Source organism: Mesoplodon densirostris, chromosome 9 (assembly GCF_025265405.1).
Source record: "Mesoplodon densirostris isolate mMesDen1 chromosome 9, mMesDen1 primary haplotype, whole genome shotgun sequence".
Classification (NCBI taxonomy): domain Eukaryota; kingdom Metazoa; phylum Chordata; class Mammalia; order Artiodactyla; family Ziphiidae; genus Mesoplodon; species Mesoplodon densirostris.
The window spans coordinates 52,129,132-52,150,913 of record NC_082669.1 but is presented as its reverse complement, the minus strand read 5'-3'; the positions used below and the strand labels follow the sequence as shown (position 1 = coordinate 52,150,913).

General features: G+C 39.3%; 1 protein-coding gene across 1 annotated transcript in view; it reads right to left on the bottom strand.

Moving 5' to 3' along the window:
- Positions 1-21,782, bottom strand: part of COL28A1 (collagen type XXVIII alpha 1 chain) — a 173,497-nt gene that overhangs the window by 85,375 nt on the left and 66,340 nt on the right. The window contains 7 exon segments of the mRNA XM_060107715.1: positions 1,560-1,628; positions 1,893-1,961; positions 5,419-5,487; positions 6,110-6,178; positions 15,716-15,787; positions 18,477-18,545; positions 19,300-19,371. Of these exon segments, the coding sequence (XP_059963698.1) occupies positions 1,560-1,628; positions 1,893-1,961; positions 5,419-5,487; positions 6,110-6,178; positions 15,716-15,787; positions 18,477-18,545; positions 19,300-19,371 (489 nt within the window).

The window sequence follows — 21,782 nt, the reverse complement described above, 5'->3', positions numbered from 1 at the left end:
CACGTCTCCCTGACCTTCCTGATTACCCTAACACAGAGAGATGGGCAGGAATCAAGATCTCCTTTAGAGATGAATTGAGTGTGATGGGTCTCCTGTCTTTCATTCTACCTGGGAGAGGCCAAAAGGGTACTTGCCCCACTGTACAGAAGCAGTGTCAAGGTGTCAACACTCCCAAGTGCTGGGGCAGAGGCCAAAAACTCAAGACAAAATGTTGACATTAGGCACTTACAACCTCTTTCTCTAATGACCTGAAAGCATTTGAAAAACTAAGTGAGTAGGTATATTTCTAAGGAGAATTTCACTCTGTAGGGTAACGCTGATTATTCATTTTCCATTCATTCAACATGTTATAGAGTTCCTACTGGGTAGCACATCTAGTTCTGGTCCAAGAAGTTAGTACGACAAAGAGCCGGCCTGGAGGAAAATTTATACTCTTGTGAAGTATGCAGAGCAGTAAATAAGCAAGATGATTTCAGACATGCTGCATGCTATGGAGGAAACACACTGGGGGGCGTGACAGTGATGGGGGTGGGGAGAGAGGATTGCCTTTTGTGTGGCGGACAGGGAGGCAAGATTTGAGACCTGAAGAAGGAGCTATCCTGACAAAGCCAAGGTCTGGAAGCAGGAGTGAGCTGAAGGAGGGCAGGCCAGTGTGGCTAGAGGTGGGCAGCAAGGGAGCAAGGGGCAGGAGCAGCAGCCAAGTTGTGAAGGGCCCTGGAGGCCATGGAAAGTGCTTGGAGTTTGTTCTCTGTATAAAGAGAAGCCATTAGAGAGTTTTTTTGAGAAGGAAAGGGATGTGATCTGATTTATGGTTTTAAAAGATCAATTTGCCTGCTAGGTAATAGAAGGGCAGAGGTGGAAGAGGGAAGACCAGTGAAGAGGTTTGAAGAGCCCAGGTGAGAGATAATGGTGGGCTGCCTGATGGAAGCAGCAGGAGAAAAGCAGCCAGAAGCAAGATACATTTTGAAGGTAGAACTGATGGGATTTACCATAGGCCTACACGGGGAGGGAAGAGAGGGAAAGGAAGGACCAAGAATGACTCAGGTATCATGGCATGAGCAAAGGGTGCTTGGTAGCACCATTTCCAGGCTTATGGAGTGAAAATCAAAGGCTTTATTTTGGATGTTAGGTTAGAGTTGTCTGTGAGAAATCTAAGAGGAGATGTATGGTAAGAAACTAGACGTGTGAAAGCAGGGCTTAGAGGAGGGAAGATAGAAACTTGGAGGCCATCAGTGTGCAGATAGTGGTTAAAGCCATGATATTGAATGAGAGCACTTAGGCAGGGGCATGGCCAGAGAGGGGAGGGATCTGAACCAAAGTCTGTTCTTAGTACAGGAAGACAAGGCAGCAAAGGAATGTGAGAGTTACTACCAAAAACCATAAAGTTAATCTACATGTTCAAGTGAGTACAAGGCCCAGGAAGTCCATAGATGAGGAAAAGTAACTTGATCAATTCTGTAGATGCTTCTCCTCTTCTATCATGTCTGATAAAGATTTTCACCTTTACCAAACTAAAGGTACATTTTTAAAAGCTACTGTTACCTACTTTAAAGTCTTACCTTTGCTCCAGTGTCTCCCTCTCTATGTAAACCCCTTGGTCCAGGGGGTCCTGGTAATCCTCCAGGGCCCTGAGATGACATAATAAGGGAGAGAGGGAGCAACCTTGGAGCAACCTTGTTGTGTGCAGTGTTCAGAAAGGAAGGAAGGAAGGGAGGAAGGAAAGGAAAGGAAGGAGGGAGAAAGAAAGAAGAAAAGAAAAGGGAGGAAGGGAGAAAGAGAGGGAGGAAAGGAGAGAGGGAGGAATGAAAGGAAAGGAAGGAAAGGGAAGGGAAAGGAAAGGAGGAAAAGAGGGAGAGAGGAAGGAAGGAAATAAAAGCAATGTCCACACTTACAGCCACACCAGGATAGCTGTCACCTTTGAGTCCTGGAGTGCCCACTGGTCCCCGAAGGCCTTGGGCACCCTGGGTAAATTCCAACACCAGGAGATATCATAAGACTAAACTGTGAAACACCTGGCAAAACTTAAGCACAAAACCAACTCAACATGCCAAAGGTGGATTTGATAAATGCAAAGGAATGGTTTGAAAAATTTTAGAAGGAAATATGGTAGCTCCTTATCTCCTCATAAGTCTTACCCATGGAATGAGTGTAGAGAATATATATGAACCATTACAAAGTCCTCTATGGGAAACACACTTCATGGGCATTAGAAAAAGGCTAGTTGCTGATATTTTAATTTTAAAAATTACCTATTTTTAATGCATCATAAATCAGGAAGTATAAATGAGAAAATTTAGTAAGCATCATGTGAGAAGAATAGAGAAGAATATGTAGTAAAGGTTTAAGTATAAGATAAGATACTGTAGGTTACCTATTATTATGTTACATCTATTATCTTCCTCAATGGGGCCCAAATTAGGTGAGGAATAAATAAGCTCAAATAAAAATTAAAAACAGATTAATTTTTAAAAAACACTTTATAAAAGAATAGGACATAGAGTTTGTGGTTCATATCCTGAGACCTAGGAAAAAGTTATAAATACTGCTTTACCGTGATGACCTTGGGCATCAAAAACTTTTAGTAGCAACTACTGACCTCTTATATAGAGGATAGGGAAGGAGAATTGTTGCCATTTGAACATTAGAGTTCTCTGTACAAATAGAACTTGGAGAAATTTCTGGCTAAATTAAAATGGAGAAAAAGAGGAAAACTCTTACCAGAGAAGATTTATTAATTGTAAGTCTACTACACTTATATTTAAAACATTTCTATTTATACCACATTCCGTTCTGTTGCTGTGATAACTCTTACAATGGCCCTTGTCAATACACGTCAATTATTTTGATAAAGAGCTGTTCATGTTTTTAAATATTTATGTTTTTCCACATTAGGAGGAAACTCTACTAATAGACCTTTGTTTTCCAAGATTGGAAGAAGTATCAGGATTCTTAATATTTATATTACATGCAAGCAAACACTGAAATCAAAGTGCCATTATTCCAAGCCAAAGTGTTGTCCAAAATCTAACTCCCCAAAACTGCTCCTGATTCGACTCCTGTGAATGAATGATAGGGAAAAAAAGTTATTTAAGCAATTTAAGCAACAAGAAAGTTAAATTGATTTTGAAAATCATGAATGCAATAGCTGTTATTTCCCGTTAAAACAAAGAGACTGGCTTTATGTGGTTAACGTTCTTAAGAACGATCTTCAGTAAACATGTGGCCACTTATAAACACTTAAGGTACTATTTATCATCAACAAAAACCCAAGGTGATCTCTTAAAGTTGTATGACAGAGAAAAAACAAATTGTTCTGGAGAGGTGAATTTTGGTGTATTCCCCACTAAGGAACTGGTCGCTTCTCAGAAGCAATTTATTATCCTATTCCAATTATGTTCAAGGTTAAAATGCTAAATATTTTCTATGGGACAGGTCCTAAAATAAGATGCCCATTTCTCTGCATGCTTACATAAGGAGCAGGCCAGCAACAAAACAAAGCAGTAACTGCTCCCTGGTTAAGTTGAAAGAAAAAAAATTGGTAACAAAATTCACTTTCAGTTTTCATTTCTAAGTTCCAAGCCTATAACAAATTATCAGCATCTGTTATTTTTTATCCTCTGGCATCCAGAGTGGGGGGAAAGCCATTGAAACATTCATAGTTTTTGAACATTTTTTTTCCTGGGGATCTTTGTCCTCTCTCCTACAAAAATTTCAGTTAGCTTGTTACTTCTAATGCTAATGGGGGTGGGGAAAGGGCAGTGTTCTTGCTCAGATTTTTATTTTGGATGCCTCACAGTATTTCTATGGATGGAATTTTGCCACCTGGTCTTTCTGCACTGGCTTCAAGAAAATGTCTTGCAGAGTGATTCACTTTGAAGTGTCTCTCTCATTCAACAGAAATTAGGGTAGAAATCTTAATCAGGTGTTTCGAAATGGGCTTTCAAAAAAATCTGGGAGGTCCCTGAAGTGATACACAAAACTGAATTTAACATGCCAAAACTTTTATCAAACATTTAACCCTCCAAGAGCTTAAAAACCAATGCATTAGGGAGAATGGCAGAAAGAGTATCATTAGAGGCCAAGGGGTTAGAAAATTGATTGAAGAGGCAAATAACTTTAAATACTATCACCAACGATGCCTAATAATGATCAGTAGAAAACAGGTGGAGCTTTTTAACCCCGGCTGCACATTTAATTAGATTTTATTTCTATTGTAAAGAATAGTATAAGTAGAGAGAAGTAACTTTTAAATCACGGACCTAGGAATACACAGATTCATGAAGTTATCAAACAATATGAAAAATGTCACCCAAATGTTCTTGATTGAGGTCATATCTGTAGTTTTAGCATTAGGAAATTTGGAATTTTTTCCTTGAGTCCTACATAACTTGGTTTTCCATAGAATATTTACATATCTTGGGTTCCTGTGTGCCTCAGAGTCTGGGCAGTAGGATGACCATCTTGTTCTCGTTTGCCCAGGACATTCTCTGTTTTAACTTGAAAATGCCACATCCCGGAAACCTCTTCTGTCTCAAATAAGCCAGAAGATCATCACCCTAGGAAGGAGGACTCTTAAAGTGATTAAGAACAGCAGAGGTCAGGATCTTACCTCATCCTTCAAAAAGAACCACTCCAACTTATGTCAGTATATAATAGGTTTTGCATTATATTTCAAAGATGGTTCTAAGTTTTCTTTTTTGAAGTTTGAAAATCACTGACGTTAGTACTTGAACCCTTTCATCTAGAAGAGACAATCTGATAAACTAAAGCCAGCTTCAAAGCTACATAACAACATGCTACTAATTTAATAAGTGCTGATTATGGAGCCCTAAAGCCTGTTCTCATAAACAGGGATGTGCTTGTTGACATTTGGAATGTAGAATTTTGCTTGATGCTGGGTTTTATGTGAGGAGGGAAATGGTACTTTGTTGCCATGGGAAAAAAGTGTTGATTACTAAAAGCTGTCTTCTCCTATAATTATTTGCATTTTCATTTGAAATAACTCTGAATGATGGACAACAAAGCAGGGAAATCTGATTCAGTAAAGTTTCCAAACATGAACTTTTTGGACAATGTTTTATAGAAGAGATACAGTGGCCATTATTATGTAAATGTAGGAGGCTAGAGGCCATATAATCTCATATGAAAGATATTACAAAAAGCATTTTCAATCAACTGTTTAGTCAGCAAATATTTTACCAGAGGAGCTATCCTCCCCCACATTTATGAAAAATAAATGATCTGCTAGCTTGATTTTTTAAAAAGGGAATAGTGTATTCTTACATTTCAGTTCATCAACGTAGAGACTTCAAGTAGAACAATCACAATCATCAACTTATGATGCATTAAATCTACTTTCACTTCTCTCACATACAGGAAAAAAAAAAAAAACAACGAAAGAACATGAAAAAAGGATACCTTTGGTGCTTGAATAGCAATTCCAGGTTCTCCTTTAAATTCAGGAAACCCAGGTCCTCCTGTATCTCCCTGTACATTTCAAATAATGTTCACAGTTTCAGGCTTTAGATTTTATGAGAAACCATAATGGCACAGAGCAAAAAAGCCATTGGCCAGTTATAAAGGGCTTAATCTATTAGAATCAGATCCTGAGAGAGTACATCTTCTAATGTATTTGAGGGGAGTTTCGAATCTTAAGCAAATAAAAACTGTCAGTAAAGACTACTAAGCTATTCAGAGAAAGGCCACTGAAATAATAGGTGGCTCTCTAGACTCAAATATTTAGACTCTGAAAACGCCCAGGAATTGCTCTTACATCTGAGTGGATTTCTTTTCTGCCAGACTTTCTGATTAGCAGATTATTCTGAACAAATTCAATAAATTCTTACATGCTTTAGGGTCTAGGATTTAAGGGAGGTAGTTCAAGGTAAAGTGACAAGTTCAAGACCAGGAGTAAGAAATCTGGTTTCTAATCTTAAATTTGCTGCTGGCCTTTCATCTGCTTAATTGTGAAATATCAGGGTTGAGCTATATAATATCTTTGGGTTCTTCCAAAACTGAAATTCTAGTTCACTGGTTTCATGAATCTTTTCCCCACTCCAACTGCCAAAGACCCAAGTAAAAGAAAAAAACTATTCCCAAGAATGCATACCTTTGGCCCAGGTGGTCCAGGAATTGATGTTGCAGCCATCCCAAAAGGGCTCATAATCCCTGGATCACCCTAAAAAAAGAGCAGAATACTCATTACATGTCAAACAAGGAAACCATATACAGGAATTATATTAAAAAATATAAAAATGTATTTCTAGCATTTTAAAGTATTGTGACCTGTTTCACAGACCAATGTGAAAATATTTGAGCATCTTTGTTAAACCACTACTAAAGTTATTGATGGTTAAAATTTCACTCCCTTTAATAAATGCATTCAGTTAATTGCTGAGTAATAGGAAATTTCTCTCGTGCATCCTTTTCTTAGCTAATAAAAATCATGCAATTCGTGGTGATTCACTTTTGTGTTTGTGTGCCAGGAAGCTTAGAGGGAAATATTTGTTCCATTATAACAAATACCTTTAGTGTAAGTTTTTGAGTACACTTGGTAGGTAAATAATGTTCCTTCTAGTTTATAACTTTTTCCTTTGTTATTTTATTTTATGGTCCACAGTATATCAGTCTTCCATTGTGTGGTATCTCACGTCCCTTATTAAAAGTAGAGAGTTTATGTTTTAAAAAAATGAAATTTTGAACAGGAAAATTAAAACATTTCTCTGTTTTGTTTTTTTTTTTGGTCTCAGGATGAGTCTCAGTAAAGATTCAGTCTGGAACAACAAGCAATGTCTCTGTCCTACCTGGTTCTAGATCAGTGATTTTCAAATTTTAGGAAACAGAGAAATCATTAGAGAAATCTGGTAAAATATAGGGTCCAGGGTTTCAGGCCTGGAGATTTTATTTCAATAGGTCTAGGGGCTGGGCCCAGGAATATGAATATTTATGAGGCACCTCTGGTGATTCTGATATAAGTACCACTACTGCACTTTAAAACACTGTGCAAAGCAATTGTCTTTGTTTTTTAAACTTATTTTATTGAATATGTTTGATTTATAATGTTGTGTTAATTTCTACTGTACAGCACCTATATAACAATCATTTAAAAATGGTTTTCACATTTTTGAATGATTGTTAAATAGGTGCCCACATAATATCCTCAATTTTGCTTCTTGGCCCAAAAAGCCTAAAATATTTGCTCACTGTACCTTTACCAAAACATTGGCCTCCTCCTGCCTTACAAAATTGACTATTTGGTCCTCTTGCTTCCTCCAGGAGGGACTCTATCAATCAGACTCACTGATGATGACTCCTGCCCTGAGCCACCTCCATCTTCACAGCTGAGGCCTCCCACTGTGCTGATTCCATAATACGACCAACAGGCTGAGCACACTGGCCGCTGGGGCCAAGTGATGCCGAGGCCTGTATGTGCCAGTCCTTAATTCCAAACCTGTATGGCAATGGCACAGGACATGGCCAGGGTTCTGGCAACAGATAACCACCCTATTCAATCCCATGGCAAAGGGATAAAACATTAACCTGTTAAAACATCACTAAAACCAGATGAAGCAAAATTATGCTTCTAGATTTAATCTATTCTTCTTTTTTTAAGAGAAGCCAATTACTTTTAAATACAAAATTGTATACATAGAAAGTATGCAATTCTTTTTTTTTTTTTTTTTTTTTTTTTTTTTGCTGTACGCGGGCCTCTCACTGCTGTGGCCTCTCCCGTTGCAGAGCATAGGCTCCGGACACACAGGCTCCGCGGCCATGGCTCGCGGGCCCAGCCGCTCCGCGGCATGTGGGATCTTCCGGGATCGGGGCACGAACCCGTGTCCCCTGCATCGGCAGGTGAACTCTCAACCACTGCGCCACCAGGGAAGCCCTGCAATTCTTTTAAAGACCCTTATTTATGTGTATGTTTTGAAATATGGCAATTCTTTATCAGAAAAAACTTCCTTTCAAAACACAGAAAAATATTCACGTTGAGTCAGCGTAACTAAGACATAGAGTAATCACATTTGTTAATACTAATCCAACACATTTCCTATATAATGGCTTTTCTCATCATGTGCTCCTTGAACTACCTGCAGCAGAAGACACTTATTTAGGAAATGCAGATTCTTGGGACCCAACCACATGCTAAATCCAGATCTCTAGGCATGGCACCAAGAAACAGGGGTTTGTAACAAGCTCCCAGGCAATACTGATGACACGGAAGTTTAAGAATTACTGGTCTATAGGGGATGCCTTTTTTTTTTGTACCTGCTCATATCTTGCTGGTACCCTTTTTTTTTAGTTGTTCTTTAATAGTCTGGTCCTTGAACAGACTCCCTGTTTCTTTCTTACAATTAGCGTCTTCCTAGAGCCATGAGCACATCCAGATGACCTCAATATTCTCTCCTGCTTAGTCAGGACACGTATCTAACTTCTTGCTTCACAATTTCCTTACTTCTTCCTCAGCACCCTGTCTCGGGCAGTTTATCAGGACATATATGCCCTACTTTCCATTTCACATACTGATTTTTTCCTCTCTGAATAATTCCATGTACTGAACACTTACGATGTGCCAGGAACCATGCTGAGTTCTTTTTCTTATTTTTTTTTTATTTTTTGCTTTATAACAAATTTAATCAGTTATACATATACATATGTTCCCATATCCCCTCCCTTTTGCGTCTCCCTCCCACCCTCCCTATCCCACCCTTCCAGGCGGTCACAAAGCACCGAGCTGATCTCCCTGTGCTATGCGGCTGCTTCCCACTAGCTATCTACCTTACGTTTGGTAGTGTATATATGTCCATGCCGCTCTTTCACTTTGTCACAGCTTACCCTTCCCCCTCCCCATATCCTCAAGTCCATTCTCTAGTAGGTCTGTGTCTTTATTCCTGTCTTACCCCTATGTTCTTCATGACATTTTTTTTCTTAAATTCCATATATATGTGTCAGCATACAGTATTTGTCTTTCTCTTTCTGACTTACTTCACTCTGTATGACAGACTCTAGGTCCATCCACCTCATTACAAATAGCTCAATTTCATCTCTTTTTATGGCTGAGTAATATTCCATTGTATATATGTGCCACATCTTCTTTACCCATTCATCTGATGATGGACACTTAGGTTGTTTCCATCTCTGGGCTATTGTAAATAGGGCTGCTATGAACATTTTGGTACATGTCTCTTTTTGAATTATGGTTTTCTCAGGGTATATGCCCAGTAGTGGGATTGCTGGGTCATATGGTAGTTCTATTTGTAGTTTTTTAAGGAACCGCCATACCGTTCTCCATAGTGGCTGTACCAATTCACATTCCCACCAGCACTGCAAGAATGTTCCTTTTTTTCCACACCCTCTCCAGCATTTATTGTTTCTAGATTTTTTGATGATGGCCATTCTGACCAGTGTGAGATGATATCTCATTGTAGTTTTGATTTGCATTTCTCTAATGAGCAAAGATGTTGAGCATCCTTTCATGTGTTTGTTGGCAGTCTGTATATCTTCTGTGGAGAAATGTCTATTTAGGTCTTCTGCCCATTTTTGGATTGGGTTGTTTGTTTTTTTGTTATTGAGCTGCATGAGCTGCTTATAAATTTTGGAGATTAATCCTTTGTCAGTTGCTTCATTGGCAAATATTTTCTCCCATTCTGAGGGTTGTCTTTTGGTCTTGTTTATGGTTTCCTTTGCTGTGCAAAAGCTTTTAAGTTTCATTAGGTCCCATGTGTTTATTTTTGTCTTTATTTCCATTTCTCTAGGAGGTGGGTCAAAAAGGATCTTGCTGTGATTTATGTCATAGAGTGTTCTGCCTATGTTTTCCTCTAAGAGTTTGATAGTGTCTGGCCTTACATTTAGGTCTTTAATCCATTTTGAGCTAATTTTTGTGTATGGTGTTAGGGAGTGATCTAATCTCATACTTTTACATGTCCCTATGCAGTTTTCCCAGCACCACTTATTGAAGAGGCTGTCCTTTCTCCACTGTACATTCCTGCCTCCTTTATCAAAGATAAGGTGACCATATGTCTGTGGGTTTATCTCTGGGCTTTCTATCCTGTTCCATTGATCTATATTTGTTTTTGTGCCAGTACCATACTGTCTTGATTACTGTAGCTTTGTAGTATAGTCTGAAGTCAGGGAGCCTGATTCCTCCAGCTCCATTTTTCGTTCTCAAGATTGCTTTGGCTATTCGGGGTCTTTTGTGTTTCCATACAAATTGTGAAATTTTTTGTTCTAGTTCTGTGAAAAATGCCAGTGGTAGTTTGATAGGGATTGCATTGAATCTGTAGATTGCTTTGGGTAGTAGAGTCATTTTCACAATGTTGATTCTTCCAATCCAAGAACATGGTACATCTCTCCATCTATTTGTATCATCTTTAATTTCTTTCATCAGTGTCTTATAATTTTCTGCATACAGGTCTTTTGTCTCCTTAGGTAGGTTTATTCCTAGATATTATATTCTTTTTGTTGCAATGGTAAATGGGAGTGTTTCCTTGATTTCACTTTCAGATTTTTCATCATTAGTATATAGGAATGCCAGAGATTTCTGTGCATTAATTTTGTATCCTGCAACTTTACCAGATTCATTGATTAGCTCTAGTAGTTTTCTGGTAGCATCTTTCGGATTCTCTATGTATAGTATCATGTCATCTGCAAACAGTGACAGCTTTACTTCTTCTTTTCCGATTTGGATTCCTTTTATTTCCTTTTCTTCTCTGATTGCTGTGGCTAAAACTTCCAAAATTATGTTGAATAAGAGTGGTGAGAGTGGGCAACCTTGTCTTGTTCCTGATCTTAGTGGAAATGGTTTCAGTTTTTCACCATTGAGGACGATGCTGGCTGTGGGTTTGTCATATATGGCCTTTATTATGTTGAGGAAAGTTCCCTCTATGCCTACTTTCTGCAGGGTTTTTATCATAAATGGGTGTTGAATTTTGTCGAAAGCTTTCTCTGCATCTATTGAGATGATCATATGGTTTTTCTCCTTCAATTTGTTAATATGGTGTATCACGTTGATTGATTTGCGTATATTGAAGAATCCTTGCATTCCTGGAATAAACCCCACTTGATCATGGTGTATGATCCTTTTAATGTGCTGTTGGATTCTGTTTGCTAGTATTTTGTTGAGGATTTTTGCATCTATGTTCATCAGTGATATTAGCCTGTAGTTTTCTTTCTTTGTGACATCCTTGTCTGGTTTTGGTATCAAGGTGATGGTGGCCTCGGAGAATGAGTTTGGGAGTGTTCCTCCCTCTGCTATATTTTGGAAGAGTTTGAGAAGGGTAGGTGTTAGCTCTTCTCTAAATGCTTGATAGAATTCGCCTGTGAAGCCATCTGGTCCTGGGCTTTTTTTTGTTGGAAGATTTTTAATCACAGTTTCAATTTCAGTGCTTGTGATTGGTCTGTTCATATTTTCTATTTCTTCCTGATTCAGTCTTGGCAGGTTGTGCATTTCTAAGAATTTGTCCATTTCTTCCAGGTTGTCCATTTTATTGGCATAGAGTTGCTTATAGTAATCTCTCATGATCTTTTGTATTTCTGCAGTGTCAGTTGTTCCTTCTCCTTTTCATTTCTAATTCTATTGATTTGAGTCTTCTCCCTTTTTTTCTTGATGAGTCTGGCTAATGGTTTATCAATTTTGTTTATCTTCTCAAAGAACCAGCTTTTAGTTTTATTGATCTTTGCTATCATTTCCTTCTTTTCTTTTTCATTTATTTCTGATCTGATCTTTATGATTTCTTTCCTTCTGCTAATTTTGGGATGTTTTTGTTCTTCTTTCCCTAATTGCTTTAGGTGCAAGGTTAGGTTGTTTATTCGAGATGTTTCCTGTTTCTTAAGGTGGGATTGTATTGCTATAAACTTCCCTCTTAGAACTGCTTTTTCTGCATCCCATAGGTTTTGGGTCGTCGTGTCTCCATTGTCATTTGTTTCTAGGTATTTTTAAATTTCCCCTTTGATTTCTTCAGTGAACACTTTGTTATTAAGTAGTGTATTGTTTAGCCTCCATGTGTTTGTATTTTTTACAGCTCTTTTCCTGTAATTGATATCTAGTCTCATAGCATTGTGGTCGGAAAAGATACTTGATACACTTTCAATTTTCTTAAATTTACCAAGGCTTGATTTGTGGCCCAAGATATGATCTATCCTGGAGAATGTTCCATGAGCACTTGAGAAAAATGTGTATTCTGTTGTTTTTGGATGGAATGTCCTATAAATATCAATTAAGTCCATCTTGTTTAATGTATCATTTAAAGCTTGTGTTTCCTTATTTATTTTCATTTTGGATGATCTGTCCATTGGTGAAAGTGGGGTGTTAAAGTCCCCTACTATGATTGTGTTACTGTCGATTTCCCCTTTTATGGCTGTTAGTATTTGCCTTATGTATTGAGGTGCTCCTATGTTGGGTGCATAAATATTTACAATTGTTATATCTTCTTCTTGGATCGATCCCTTGATCATTATGTAGTGTCCTTCTTTGTCTCTCCTAGTAGTCTTTATTTTAAAGTCTATTTTGTCTGATATGAGAATTGCTACTCCAGCTTTCTTTTGGTTTTCATTTGCATGGAATATCTTTTTCCATCCCCTTACTTTCAGTCTGTATGTGTCTCTAGGTCTGAAGTGGGTCTCTTGTAGACAGCATATATATGGGTCTTGTTTTTGTATCCATTCAGCCAATCTTTGTCTTTTGGTGGGAGCATTTAGTCCATTTACATTTAAGGTAATTATTGATATGTATGTTCCTATTCCCATTTTCTTAATTGTTTTGGGTTCGTTATTGTAGGTCTTTTCCTTCTGTTGTGTTTCTTGCCTAGAGAAGTTCCTTTAGCATTTGTTGTAAAGCTGGTTTGGTGGTGCTGAACTCTCTCAGCTTTTGCTTGTCTGTAAACGTTTTAATTTCTCCATCAAATCTGAATGAGATCCTTGCTGGGTAGAGTAATCTTGGTTGCAGGTTTTTCTCCTTCATCACTTTAATTATGTCCTGCCACTCCCTTCTGGCTTGTAGAGTTTCTGCTGAGAGATCAGCTGTTATCCTGATGGGGATTCCCTTGTGTGTTATTTGTTGTTTTTGCCTTGCTGCTTTTAATATGATTTCTTTGTGTTTACTTTTTGACAGTTTGATTAATATGTGTCTTGGCGTATTTCTCCTTGGATTTATTCTGTATGGGACTCTCTGTGCCTCTTGGACTTGATTAACTATTTCCTTTCCCATATTAGGGAAGTTTTCAACTATAATCTCTTCAAATATTTTCTCAGTCCCTTTCTTTTTCTCTTCTTCTTCTGGAACCCCTATAATTCGAATGTTGGTGTGTTTAATGTTGTCCCAGAGGTCTCTGAGACTGTCCTCTGTTCTTTTCATTCTTTTTTCTTTATTTTGCTCTGCAGCAGTTATTTCCACTATTTTATCTTCCACCTCACTTATCCGTTCTTCTGCCTCAGTTATTCTGCTATTGATCCCATCTAGAGTATTTTTTATTTCATTTATTGTGTTTTTAATCGATGCTTGATTCATCTTTAGTTCTTCTAGGTCCTTGTTAACTGTTTCTTGCATTTTGTCTATTCTATTTCCAAGATTTTGGATCTGGGAAATAATCTTGGATCATCTTTACCATCATTATTCTGAATTCTTTTTCAGGTAGACTGCCTATTACCTCTTCATTTGTTAGGTCTGGTGGGTTTTTATCTTGCTCCTTCTCCTGCTGTGTGTTTTTCTGTCTTCTCATTTTGCTTATCTTACTGTGTTTGGGGTCTCCTTTTTGCAGGCTGCAGGTTCGTAGTTCCCGTTGTTTTTGGTGTCTGTCCCCAGTGGCTAAGGTTGGTTTAGTGGGTTGTGTAGGCTTCCTGGTGGAGGGGACTGGTGCCTGTGTTCTGGTGGATGAGGCTGGATCTTGTCTTTCTGGTGGGCAGGTCCACGTCTGGTGGTGTGTTTTGGGGTGTCTGCGGACTTTTTATGATTTTAGGCCACCTCTCTGCTAATGGGTGGCGTTGTGTTCCTGTCTTGCTAGTTGTTTGGCATAGGGTGTCCAGCACTGTAGCTTGCTGGTCGTTGAGTGAAGCTGGGTGCTGGTGTTGAGATGGAGATCTCTGGAAGATTTTCGCCGTTTGATATTATGTGGAGCTGGGAGGTCTCTTGTGGACCAGTGTCCTGAAGTTGGCTCTCCCACCTCAGAGGCACAGCACTGACTCCTGGCTCCTCAATTTGGGATGATTTGTTGTCTATTCATGTATTCCACAGATGCAGGGTACATCAAGTTGATTGTGGAGCTTTAATCTGCTGCTTCTGAGGCTGCTGGGAGAGGTTTCCCTTTCTCTTCTTTGTTCTCACAGCTCCTGGGTCTCAGCTTTGGATTTGGCCCCGCCTCTGCGTGTAGGTCGCCGGAGGGCGTCTGTTCTTCGCTCAGACAGGACAGGGTTAAAGGAGCAGCCTCTTCGGGGACTCTGGCTCACTCAGGCCGGGCGGGAGGGAGGGGCACGGAGTGCGGGGCGAGCCTGCAGCGGCAGAGGTCCGCGTGACGTTGCACCAGCCCGAGGCGCGCCGTGCATTCTCCCAGGGAAGCTGCCCCTGGATCCCGGGACCCCGGCAGTGGCGGGCTGCACGGGCTCCCGGAAGGGCGGTGTGGACAGTGACCTGCGCTCGCACACAGGCTTCTTGGCGGCGGCAGCAGCAGCCCCAGCGTCCCACGCCCGTCACTGGGCTCCGCGCTTTCAGTCGTGACTCACGCCCGTCTGTGGAGCCCCTTTAAGCAGCGCACCAGGAAACCAAGAGGGAAGAAAAAGTCTCTTGTCTCTTCGGCAGCTCCAGAGTTTTCCCGTACTCCCTGCCGGCTAGCTGTGGCACATTAGCCCCCTTCAGGCTGAGTTCTCGCCGCCAGCCCCAGTCCTCTCCCTGCGCTCTGACAGAAGCCCGAGCCTCAGCTTCCAGCGCCGCCTGCCCCGGCGGGCGAGCAGACAAGCCTCTCGGGCTGGTGAGTGCCGCTCGGCACCGATCCTCTGTGCGGGAATCTCTCCGCTTTGCCCTACCCAGGTATGTGGGGAGTTTCTTGCCTTTTGGGAGGTCTGGGGTCTTCTGCCAGCGTTCAGTAGGTGTTCTGTAGGAGTTGTTCCACGTGTAGCTGTATTTCTGGTGTATCCGTGGGGAGGAAGGTGATCTCCGCGTCTTACTCTTCCGCCATCTTACCCGGAAGTCTGACCATGCTGAGTTCTTTATTCACTCTTTTAGGTCTTCACAACAACCCTGTGAGATAGATACTATTACTCTTTTCCTTCTACGATTGAAGTTGACTGGCCCCCAAAAGTTCCGGGCTGGGGCAGGACGAGAACCCCACTCTCCTGCCTTCTGAAGCACTGCTCTTCATCCTTTACTGCATTGCCGCCCAGTCTGGGACTTTTTTGTTCTTATTCCGCAAAACAAGATGATAGAGAATTGATACCTTCTATGGTCCTAACTTTATCCCAACTACTGAATATTTTGCTGTTACTAGAGAGGACTGACACACAGCTTCTCTCCTAGCAGAATAAATATTTCTATGAAGACCACATGTTTTATGCAATCTCTTTATTCCATTCTATTATGGTCTGAAATAGTGTGGTTTCTAAAGCCTTTTTCATGTTGGGGGGCTTTTGTTTTGTACTTTTTGAGAGGAAAACAGTGGAAATCTAATATTCCATTAAAACCAGGCACAATTACAATCTCCCCAAAGCGTAAATGAGAATATAAGAAACATACCTTTGGTCCTTCTGGCCCTGGAAATCCCCTCTGTCCTTGATTTCCTTTGCTCCCTTTCTTTCCTCCATCACCCTGACAAAAATTATAATAAAAATATAGTTGTTCTATTAACAGACCCTCCTTAATGTTATATCATGGCCAGATTCTCAATGAATACCTACTTTAAAGTGATGTTCCCCAAGCCCAGCTCAGCTGCACAGGGTTTGTCGATGTTCCTGAGCAGATTGGATGACTTCAGAATTGTTCAGTCTTCATTTATTCAGTATGATTTAGTATTTTCTAAACTCTATGTTCAGTATCTTCCTTTGAGGCCTTTGATTTGACTTTACAGTTTTTTTGCCCCCTTGGTCTATTAACAGATGATTTTCAGACAGTCAGTTTCAGAAAAGAAATGATTTGTCATGCTGTTTTTCGGCTTCTGTGCTATTTCAGTTTTAAAACAAAAAATAAGACATTTAAAAAATCCAGCCTTGTTTCTTCCTCAGTGGAGAGTCTAGTTCTTTCTCCCAAAGGAGGCCAATAATTCAACTGGTAGAAAGATGAGTGAGCATTAACCTGGTGCAGAGCTAGAAATTGCCTAGTGTTCCCCAGCAGGATTGTGTACACAAATGCTACCTCCAAAGAATTGTATTACCTTCAGCCAGAAGCCTCAGAGAATTTCAGAACTATCCGTACACTAGGGTTCAACTGCAAGGCACCATACCTAAGTTTGTGCCTAGCTCAGCAAAAGAACTCCTTGGGGTTTGTAGCCGAGGCCATTCAATATATATGACATAAATGACTATACCACAGTTTTCCAGTTTTCAAACCTAAGCATGTATCAGAATCACCGGGAGATTGCTGGGCCCACATCCAGAGTTTCTGATTTAATAGGTCTGGATTGGGGTCCAATAATTTACATTTCTGACAGCAGCATCAGGTGCTGCTGTTCCAGGGACTGCACCTTGAGAACCACTGGACTATACCAAGGTCATCGGCAATGCAGACACTTCACTAAGAAGAAAAGGTGACCTGTAGAATCCACAGGCATGCAAAGAACTCCCTAATATGCATACTAATCGAGAGTAGTGACACAGGTAATTAAAAAAAAACCCCATTGAATGTCCACATATTGAATATAACTTATTGTATCATTATTAATGCCAACAGAAATGAGATCTACCCACAACTATTTATTTTCTCCCATTAACTACCAAATTGAACTTATTGACCTAAATCATCCCAGAAGCCAACAGTAAGAATCCAACTATTATTACAAAGTGCCAACACTGAACCATAACATACCTTGGATATGTAACATATTCCTACCACTCTTCTCCAATAGCCTTCCGTAAGCCCCGAATCACCTTAAAGCCACAGATCCAGTCAGTGCATATTCTTCTTGCTCTGCTGGTCTATTTGACACCACCCATTGCTTTCCTCTTGAAACCCTTTCTCCTTGGTTTCTCTAACATGGTACTACTATGCATTCTGCCTATCTTCATGCTGTTTTGAATGCTCTTGCTCCAGCTACTGTAAAATGTGGGATTCAAACCTTAGCTCTCTTTCTCAGAGCTATCATTCATTCCCACAGCTTCAGTTATAAGTCCAAGGGTCTGTTTTCCAAAAGTATATTCAAGAAAATGTTAGTTCTCATGAATGTTAATAGGCAATTATTTCTAAAAGTATTTTTGTATCATGTTGAAAAGGGATTCTCTGTTCATCTTTTTACTCCCTGCTTCCCATCCCACCAAAAATAGATCTCAGAGTCTGGTTAATCAATTATTTAAAATGTTTGAAATTCTACAAATATATGTCAGTTTTTCACATTTAAGGTTAACTACTCAATTTTAGCCATTATTTTCACAAGACATAGACATCTAAGCTATCAATTACTATTTTAATAGAATTATAAACAGAACACTAATGAGTATATGGATTTTATTTTTACTTTACTCATATATAATTCTTCAGAATCTTTATATGGTCATTGATGACCGCACATAAGAAATGCAGGAACGGGCCTCCCTGGTGGCGCAAGTGGTTGAGAGTCCGCCTGCCGATGCAGGGGATACGGGTTCGTGCCCCGGTCTGGGAGGATCCCATATGCCGCGGAGCGGCTGGGCCCGTGAGCCATGGCCGCTGAGCCTGCGCGTCCGGAGCCTGTGCTCCGCAGCGGGGGAGGCCACAACAGTGAGAGGCCCGCATACCGCAAAAAAAAAAAAAAAAAAAAGAAATGCAGGAACATCTGACACCTTAGAGGCTATAGATAATGTCACTAATGGTCTTATTGATGAATTTGGATATTCTCATCTTGCCATTTAAAGATGATATTCAACTAGCATTTCTACAATGTATAAAATAAATATATTCCATGTTGTGAAAGTACCACTTAATAAGATTATATTTCTTATTACTCTGTGAGATTATATAAATATTTGAAAAAAAAATTATGGACTTTGACATCTCACTGATGTATCTCAAGTCTTCTTTTCCCTTACTATGTGTTTTTTAAATGTCAATTTGGCTGTTTATTAAGAAAATGTGTTGAACTCTTCCTCTAAGCTGGGACTTAATGACAGATGGTAGGAAAATGAAAATGAATAATACATACTTGCTGCCTTACAAAAGTTCAAAAGCTGGTATCCATAATTTTAAGCCAGAAGTAAACACCTCTGACATAGCAAGAATAACATCAAATTTCTCCTAAGATGGCTCCTTAGTATCAGGACCAGAACTCAGGCAGTCTGCTTCCCTTCCCCTACCACTGTCAATTCCATACCTTGAGGCCAGGTTGTCCTTTTCCAGGTGGTCCTTCAGGGCCTCTTGCTTCTGGAAGCCCCACTTCTCCCTAGAGAAAATGGCACTGATGTCTTAGCTGACCCTCCATAGACAGTATGTACACACCCACCTTGTCTCTTCTTACAGCCAGCAGTCTCTGCTGCAATCCTCCAATACAGACCAGACCTTCACTCTAGTCTCAAAATTAAGTTGGAAGTTTATCAACTTGAATAAATTCATATCAAACTCCAGTTTAGCTCAGAGCAGCTGAAATACCATGAAAAATTCCAATTTCCCAGCCAATTGCCAAAGCAATAAGCTCACTTTCTTTTGGCTCTTCATTCAGATTTGGTGGTTTGTTTTTTTAAAAAACAAGAAAGACCTTCAGCCTTTCCATCTGCTGTTTTCCACTACTTATATTGAAAAATGAGTATTTCAAATGTCAACTCAGAATACTTCAGGAAATCTTTATAGTAGCCTTACTTCCTGAATGCATTTACAGACTCTCCTTTTGGAGGGGGGAAAAAAGTGTTTTTCTGTAAGTTTAAATAAAAGTGCTTTCTAGGAATCCCAAAGGGACTAGGTCACTGTAGGATACCATGGCCAAAATACCAGAGAGAAGGCAGAGGGTGTCAGATACTACTCAGGCTTTGAATTGGCGCTCTTTTATCTGAACTAAGAGAAAAAGGAAATTGAGTTGTGGGATTTTTTTTTTTTCTTGAAAAGACTAAGTTTGTCTTGAATGGTTTAATTTGAGCTTCTGCAGGACCAAGATACAGTGTGGTTCAGTAGTTTTACACCAATAATATGAAAAGCAGTGTTACCTTCTTCCCTGTAGCTCCTTTTTCTCCCGGTACTCCTGGCTGTCCTGGGAGCCCTGTTGAGCCTGGCTCCCCCTGGTGGATGAGCAAAGATTTTTATTTCCCAGAAGTTCATATTTATCATGGAACTCCCCTTTAAGGTACTCGAAATTGGTTACATCTTGTAATACCTGAGAAAAGCCTATGAGCAGGGAAATCTGAATAGTAATTAATAGTCATTAAACTATTTGGCCTTGGGCAAGTTCCTTAACCTCTCTGGGTCTCAGTTTTGGGTTATGTTATTTGTTATGGGTTAAATTGTGACCGGCCCCCTCCCCCAAAAGATATGTTGAAGTCTTAACCCTTGGCACCTGTGAATGGACTTTATTTTGTAATCAAGTTAAGATGTAATCAACTTAACATGAGGTAACTAAGGTGGATCCTAATCTAATGTGAGTGGTGTCCTTATAAGAGGAAAACATAATGTGAAGACAGGCACATATGGAGGACCCCACGTGAAAACAGAAGCCAAGACTAGAGTGATATAGCTGCAAGCCAAGGAATTCCAAGGATTGGCCACCACCAGAGGCTGAGAGGCAAGGAAAGATTCCCTATAGGTTTTGGAGGAAGTGTGGCCCTGCAGACACCTTGATTTTTTACTTCTAGCCTCCAGAACTGTGAGACAATAAATTTCTATTATGTTAAGCCACAGTTTGTGGTAATTAGTGATAGCAATCCTGAAAAAAAACTAATATAAAAATGAAATGAAACCATTAGGACCCAAACATTGCTTCCAAGTCTAATATTCAATAATTCTACTCACTTTCCAGTTAATTTGTGATTAAGAACAAGTCCTTTAAAATGTTCAGAGAAAACACATGCTACTTTCAAACAGTAAACAAGTGTCCTTACTGGATTTATTAAGAGGAAAATATGTTGAAAATAATTGAAAGTCATTTCAGCTAAATTATAAAAACTAGTGGAAAAAAAGCACAGTGAACCTAAAAATAAATAGAAGGATATAATAAAGATGACAGCAGAAAATAATAAACTTGCAAGCAAAAAGCAAGAAGAGTAACAAAATTAAAAGGTAATACTTAAAAATACGAAAAAAATAAACTAACAGTAATGATTAATATTAAAAAATAAAAGTCATAAAAAACAGTATTAGGAATGAAAGGTGAATATAATTATATACATAGTAACATTTTTTTTGATCATAGAAAATTTCTGTGACAATTTCAAATATATTAGAAACATTAATAAATGGATAATCTTCAAGAAAAATATAAATTACATAAATGACATAAGGAATGAACAAACTAAATAAACCAACCATTAAATAAATTGAATCAGTGATTGCAAGTCTGGAACTTCCTCTCCCTCCCAGATCCCACACTTAGTTTTACAGTCAAAACTTACCAAATTTTTAAACATCTGAAGAAGAGATATTCCCTCTCTTATACAAATAGTTCTGAAAAATAGAAAAAGAGGGAAGTCTACCCAATTTATTTTATGAGGCTAATAAAACTTTGATTTAAAAAGTCATACAACAAGATAAGAAAACAAAATCACAGACCAGTCTACCTAAGAAAAAGGATGCAACTTAAGGTTCTCGTCAAAATGGAGCAGTAGGGACTAGAATTAATTTCCCACCTGATGCAACTAAAAAAGCAGACAAAATATATGAAACAATGACTTTCAAGACATTAGACACTAAGTAATGAAGGATAATAATTCCTGAGAGAGGAGAAACAAAATAGGTGAAAATTACAATTTCCCAAGTTTACTGTTTGGGTAAAGTTCCCAGGCCATGGTGCAGGGAGAGAGAACCCAGGGAAAGTTCAGAAGTCTTTCTAATTTAAGGAGACAGAGATAGGAGTCTGGGTAAGCCAAGGTATCAAAAATTCACACAATAGATTACCAGAGAGGAAGGAGTGCCATGGCGAGAACTATGAAGACCTGATGCATATCCACCTTGAGTATTTAGGTGAATACTGTTCAGCACAAAGTGAAGAAACTACCCAAGGCCAAGAAAACAACCAGTTTAAAGGATCAGAGAGAACTGACAGCAGGAGAGATACAGTGCCTGCACCCAGTGGCAAGAAAGAAAATTTCACAGTGCTGAGGGCATAGATTAGAGTTCTAAAAAGGGTCATGCCTCAGTAGTGGGGAAAAATTAACCCCAGACTAAATGCTGCTTTTGTCCCACCTAATAAAGCTTAAAAGCAAGACCAGAAGGCTCAAACTCTTTTCAAGTAGTATAGAAGCATCTAAGAACAAAGCTCAAAAATATTTATAGGAATACAAAACTATCTAACACCTAAAAAGGTAAAATTCACAATGTTTGACAGCTAATCAAAAATGATCAGGGATTAAAGAAAGCTGCAAAAACCTGACACAGAAAATGACACAGTTGATAGAATTCGCATATAAGAACATTAAAACAGTTACTATACTGCATTCCATGTGTTCAAGAAACTAAAGGAAAGTTAAAACTTGTTAAA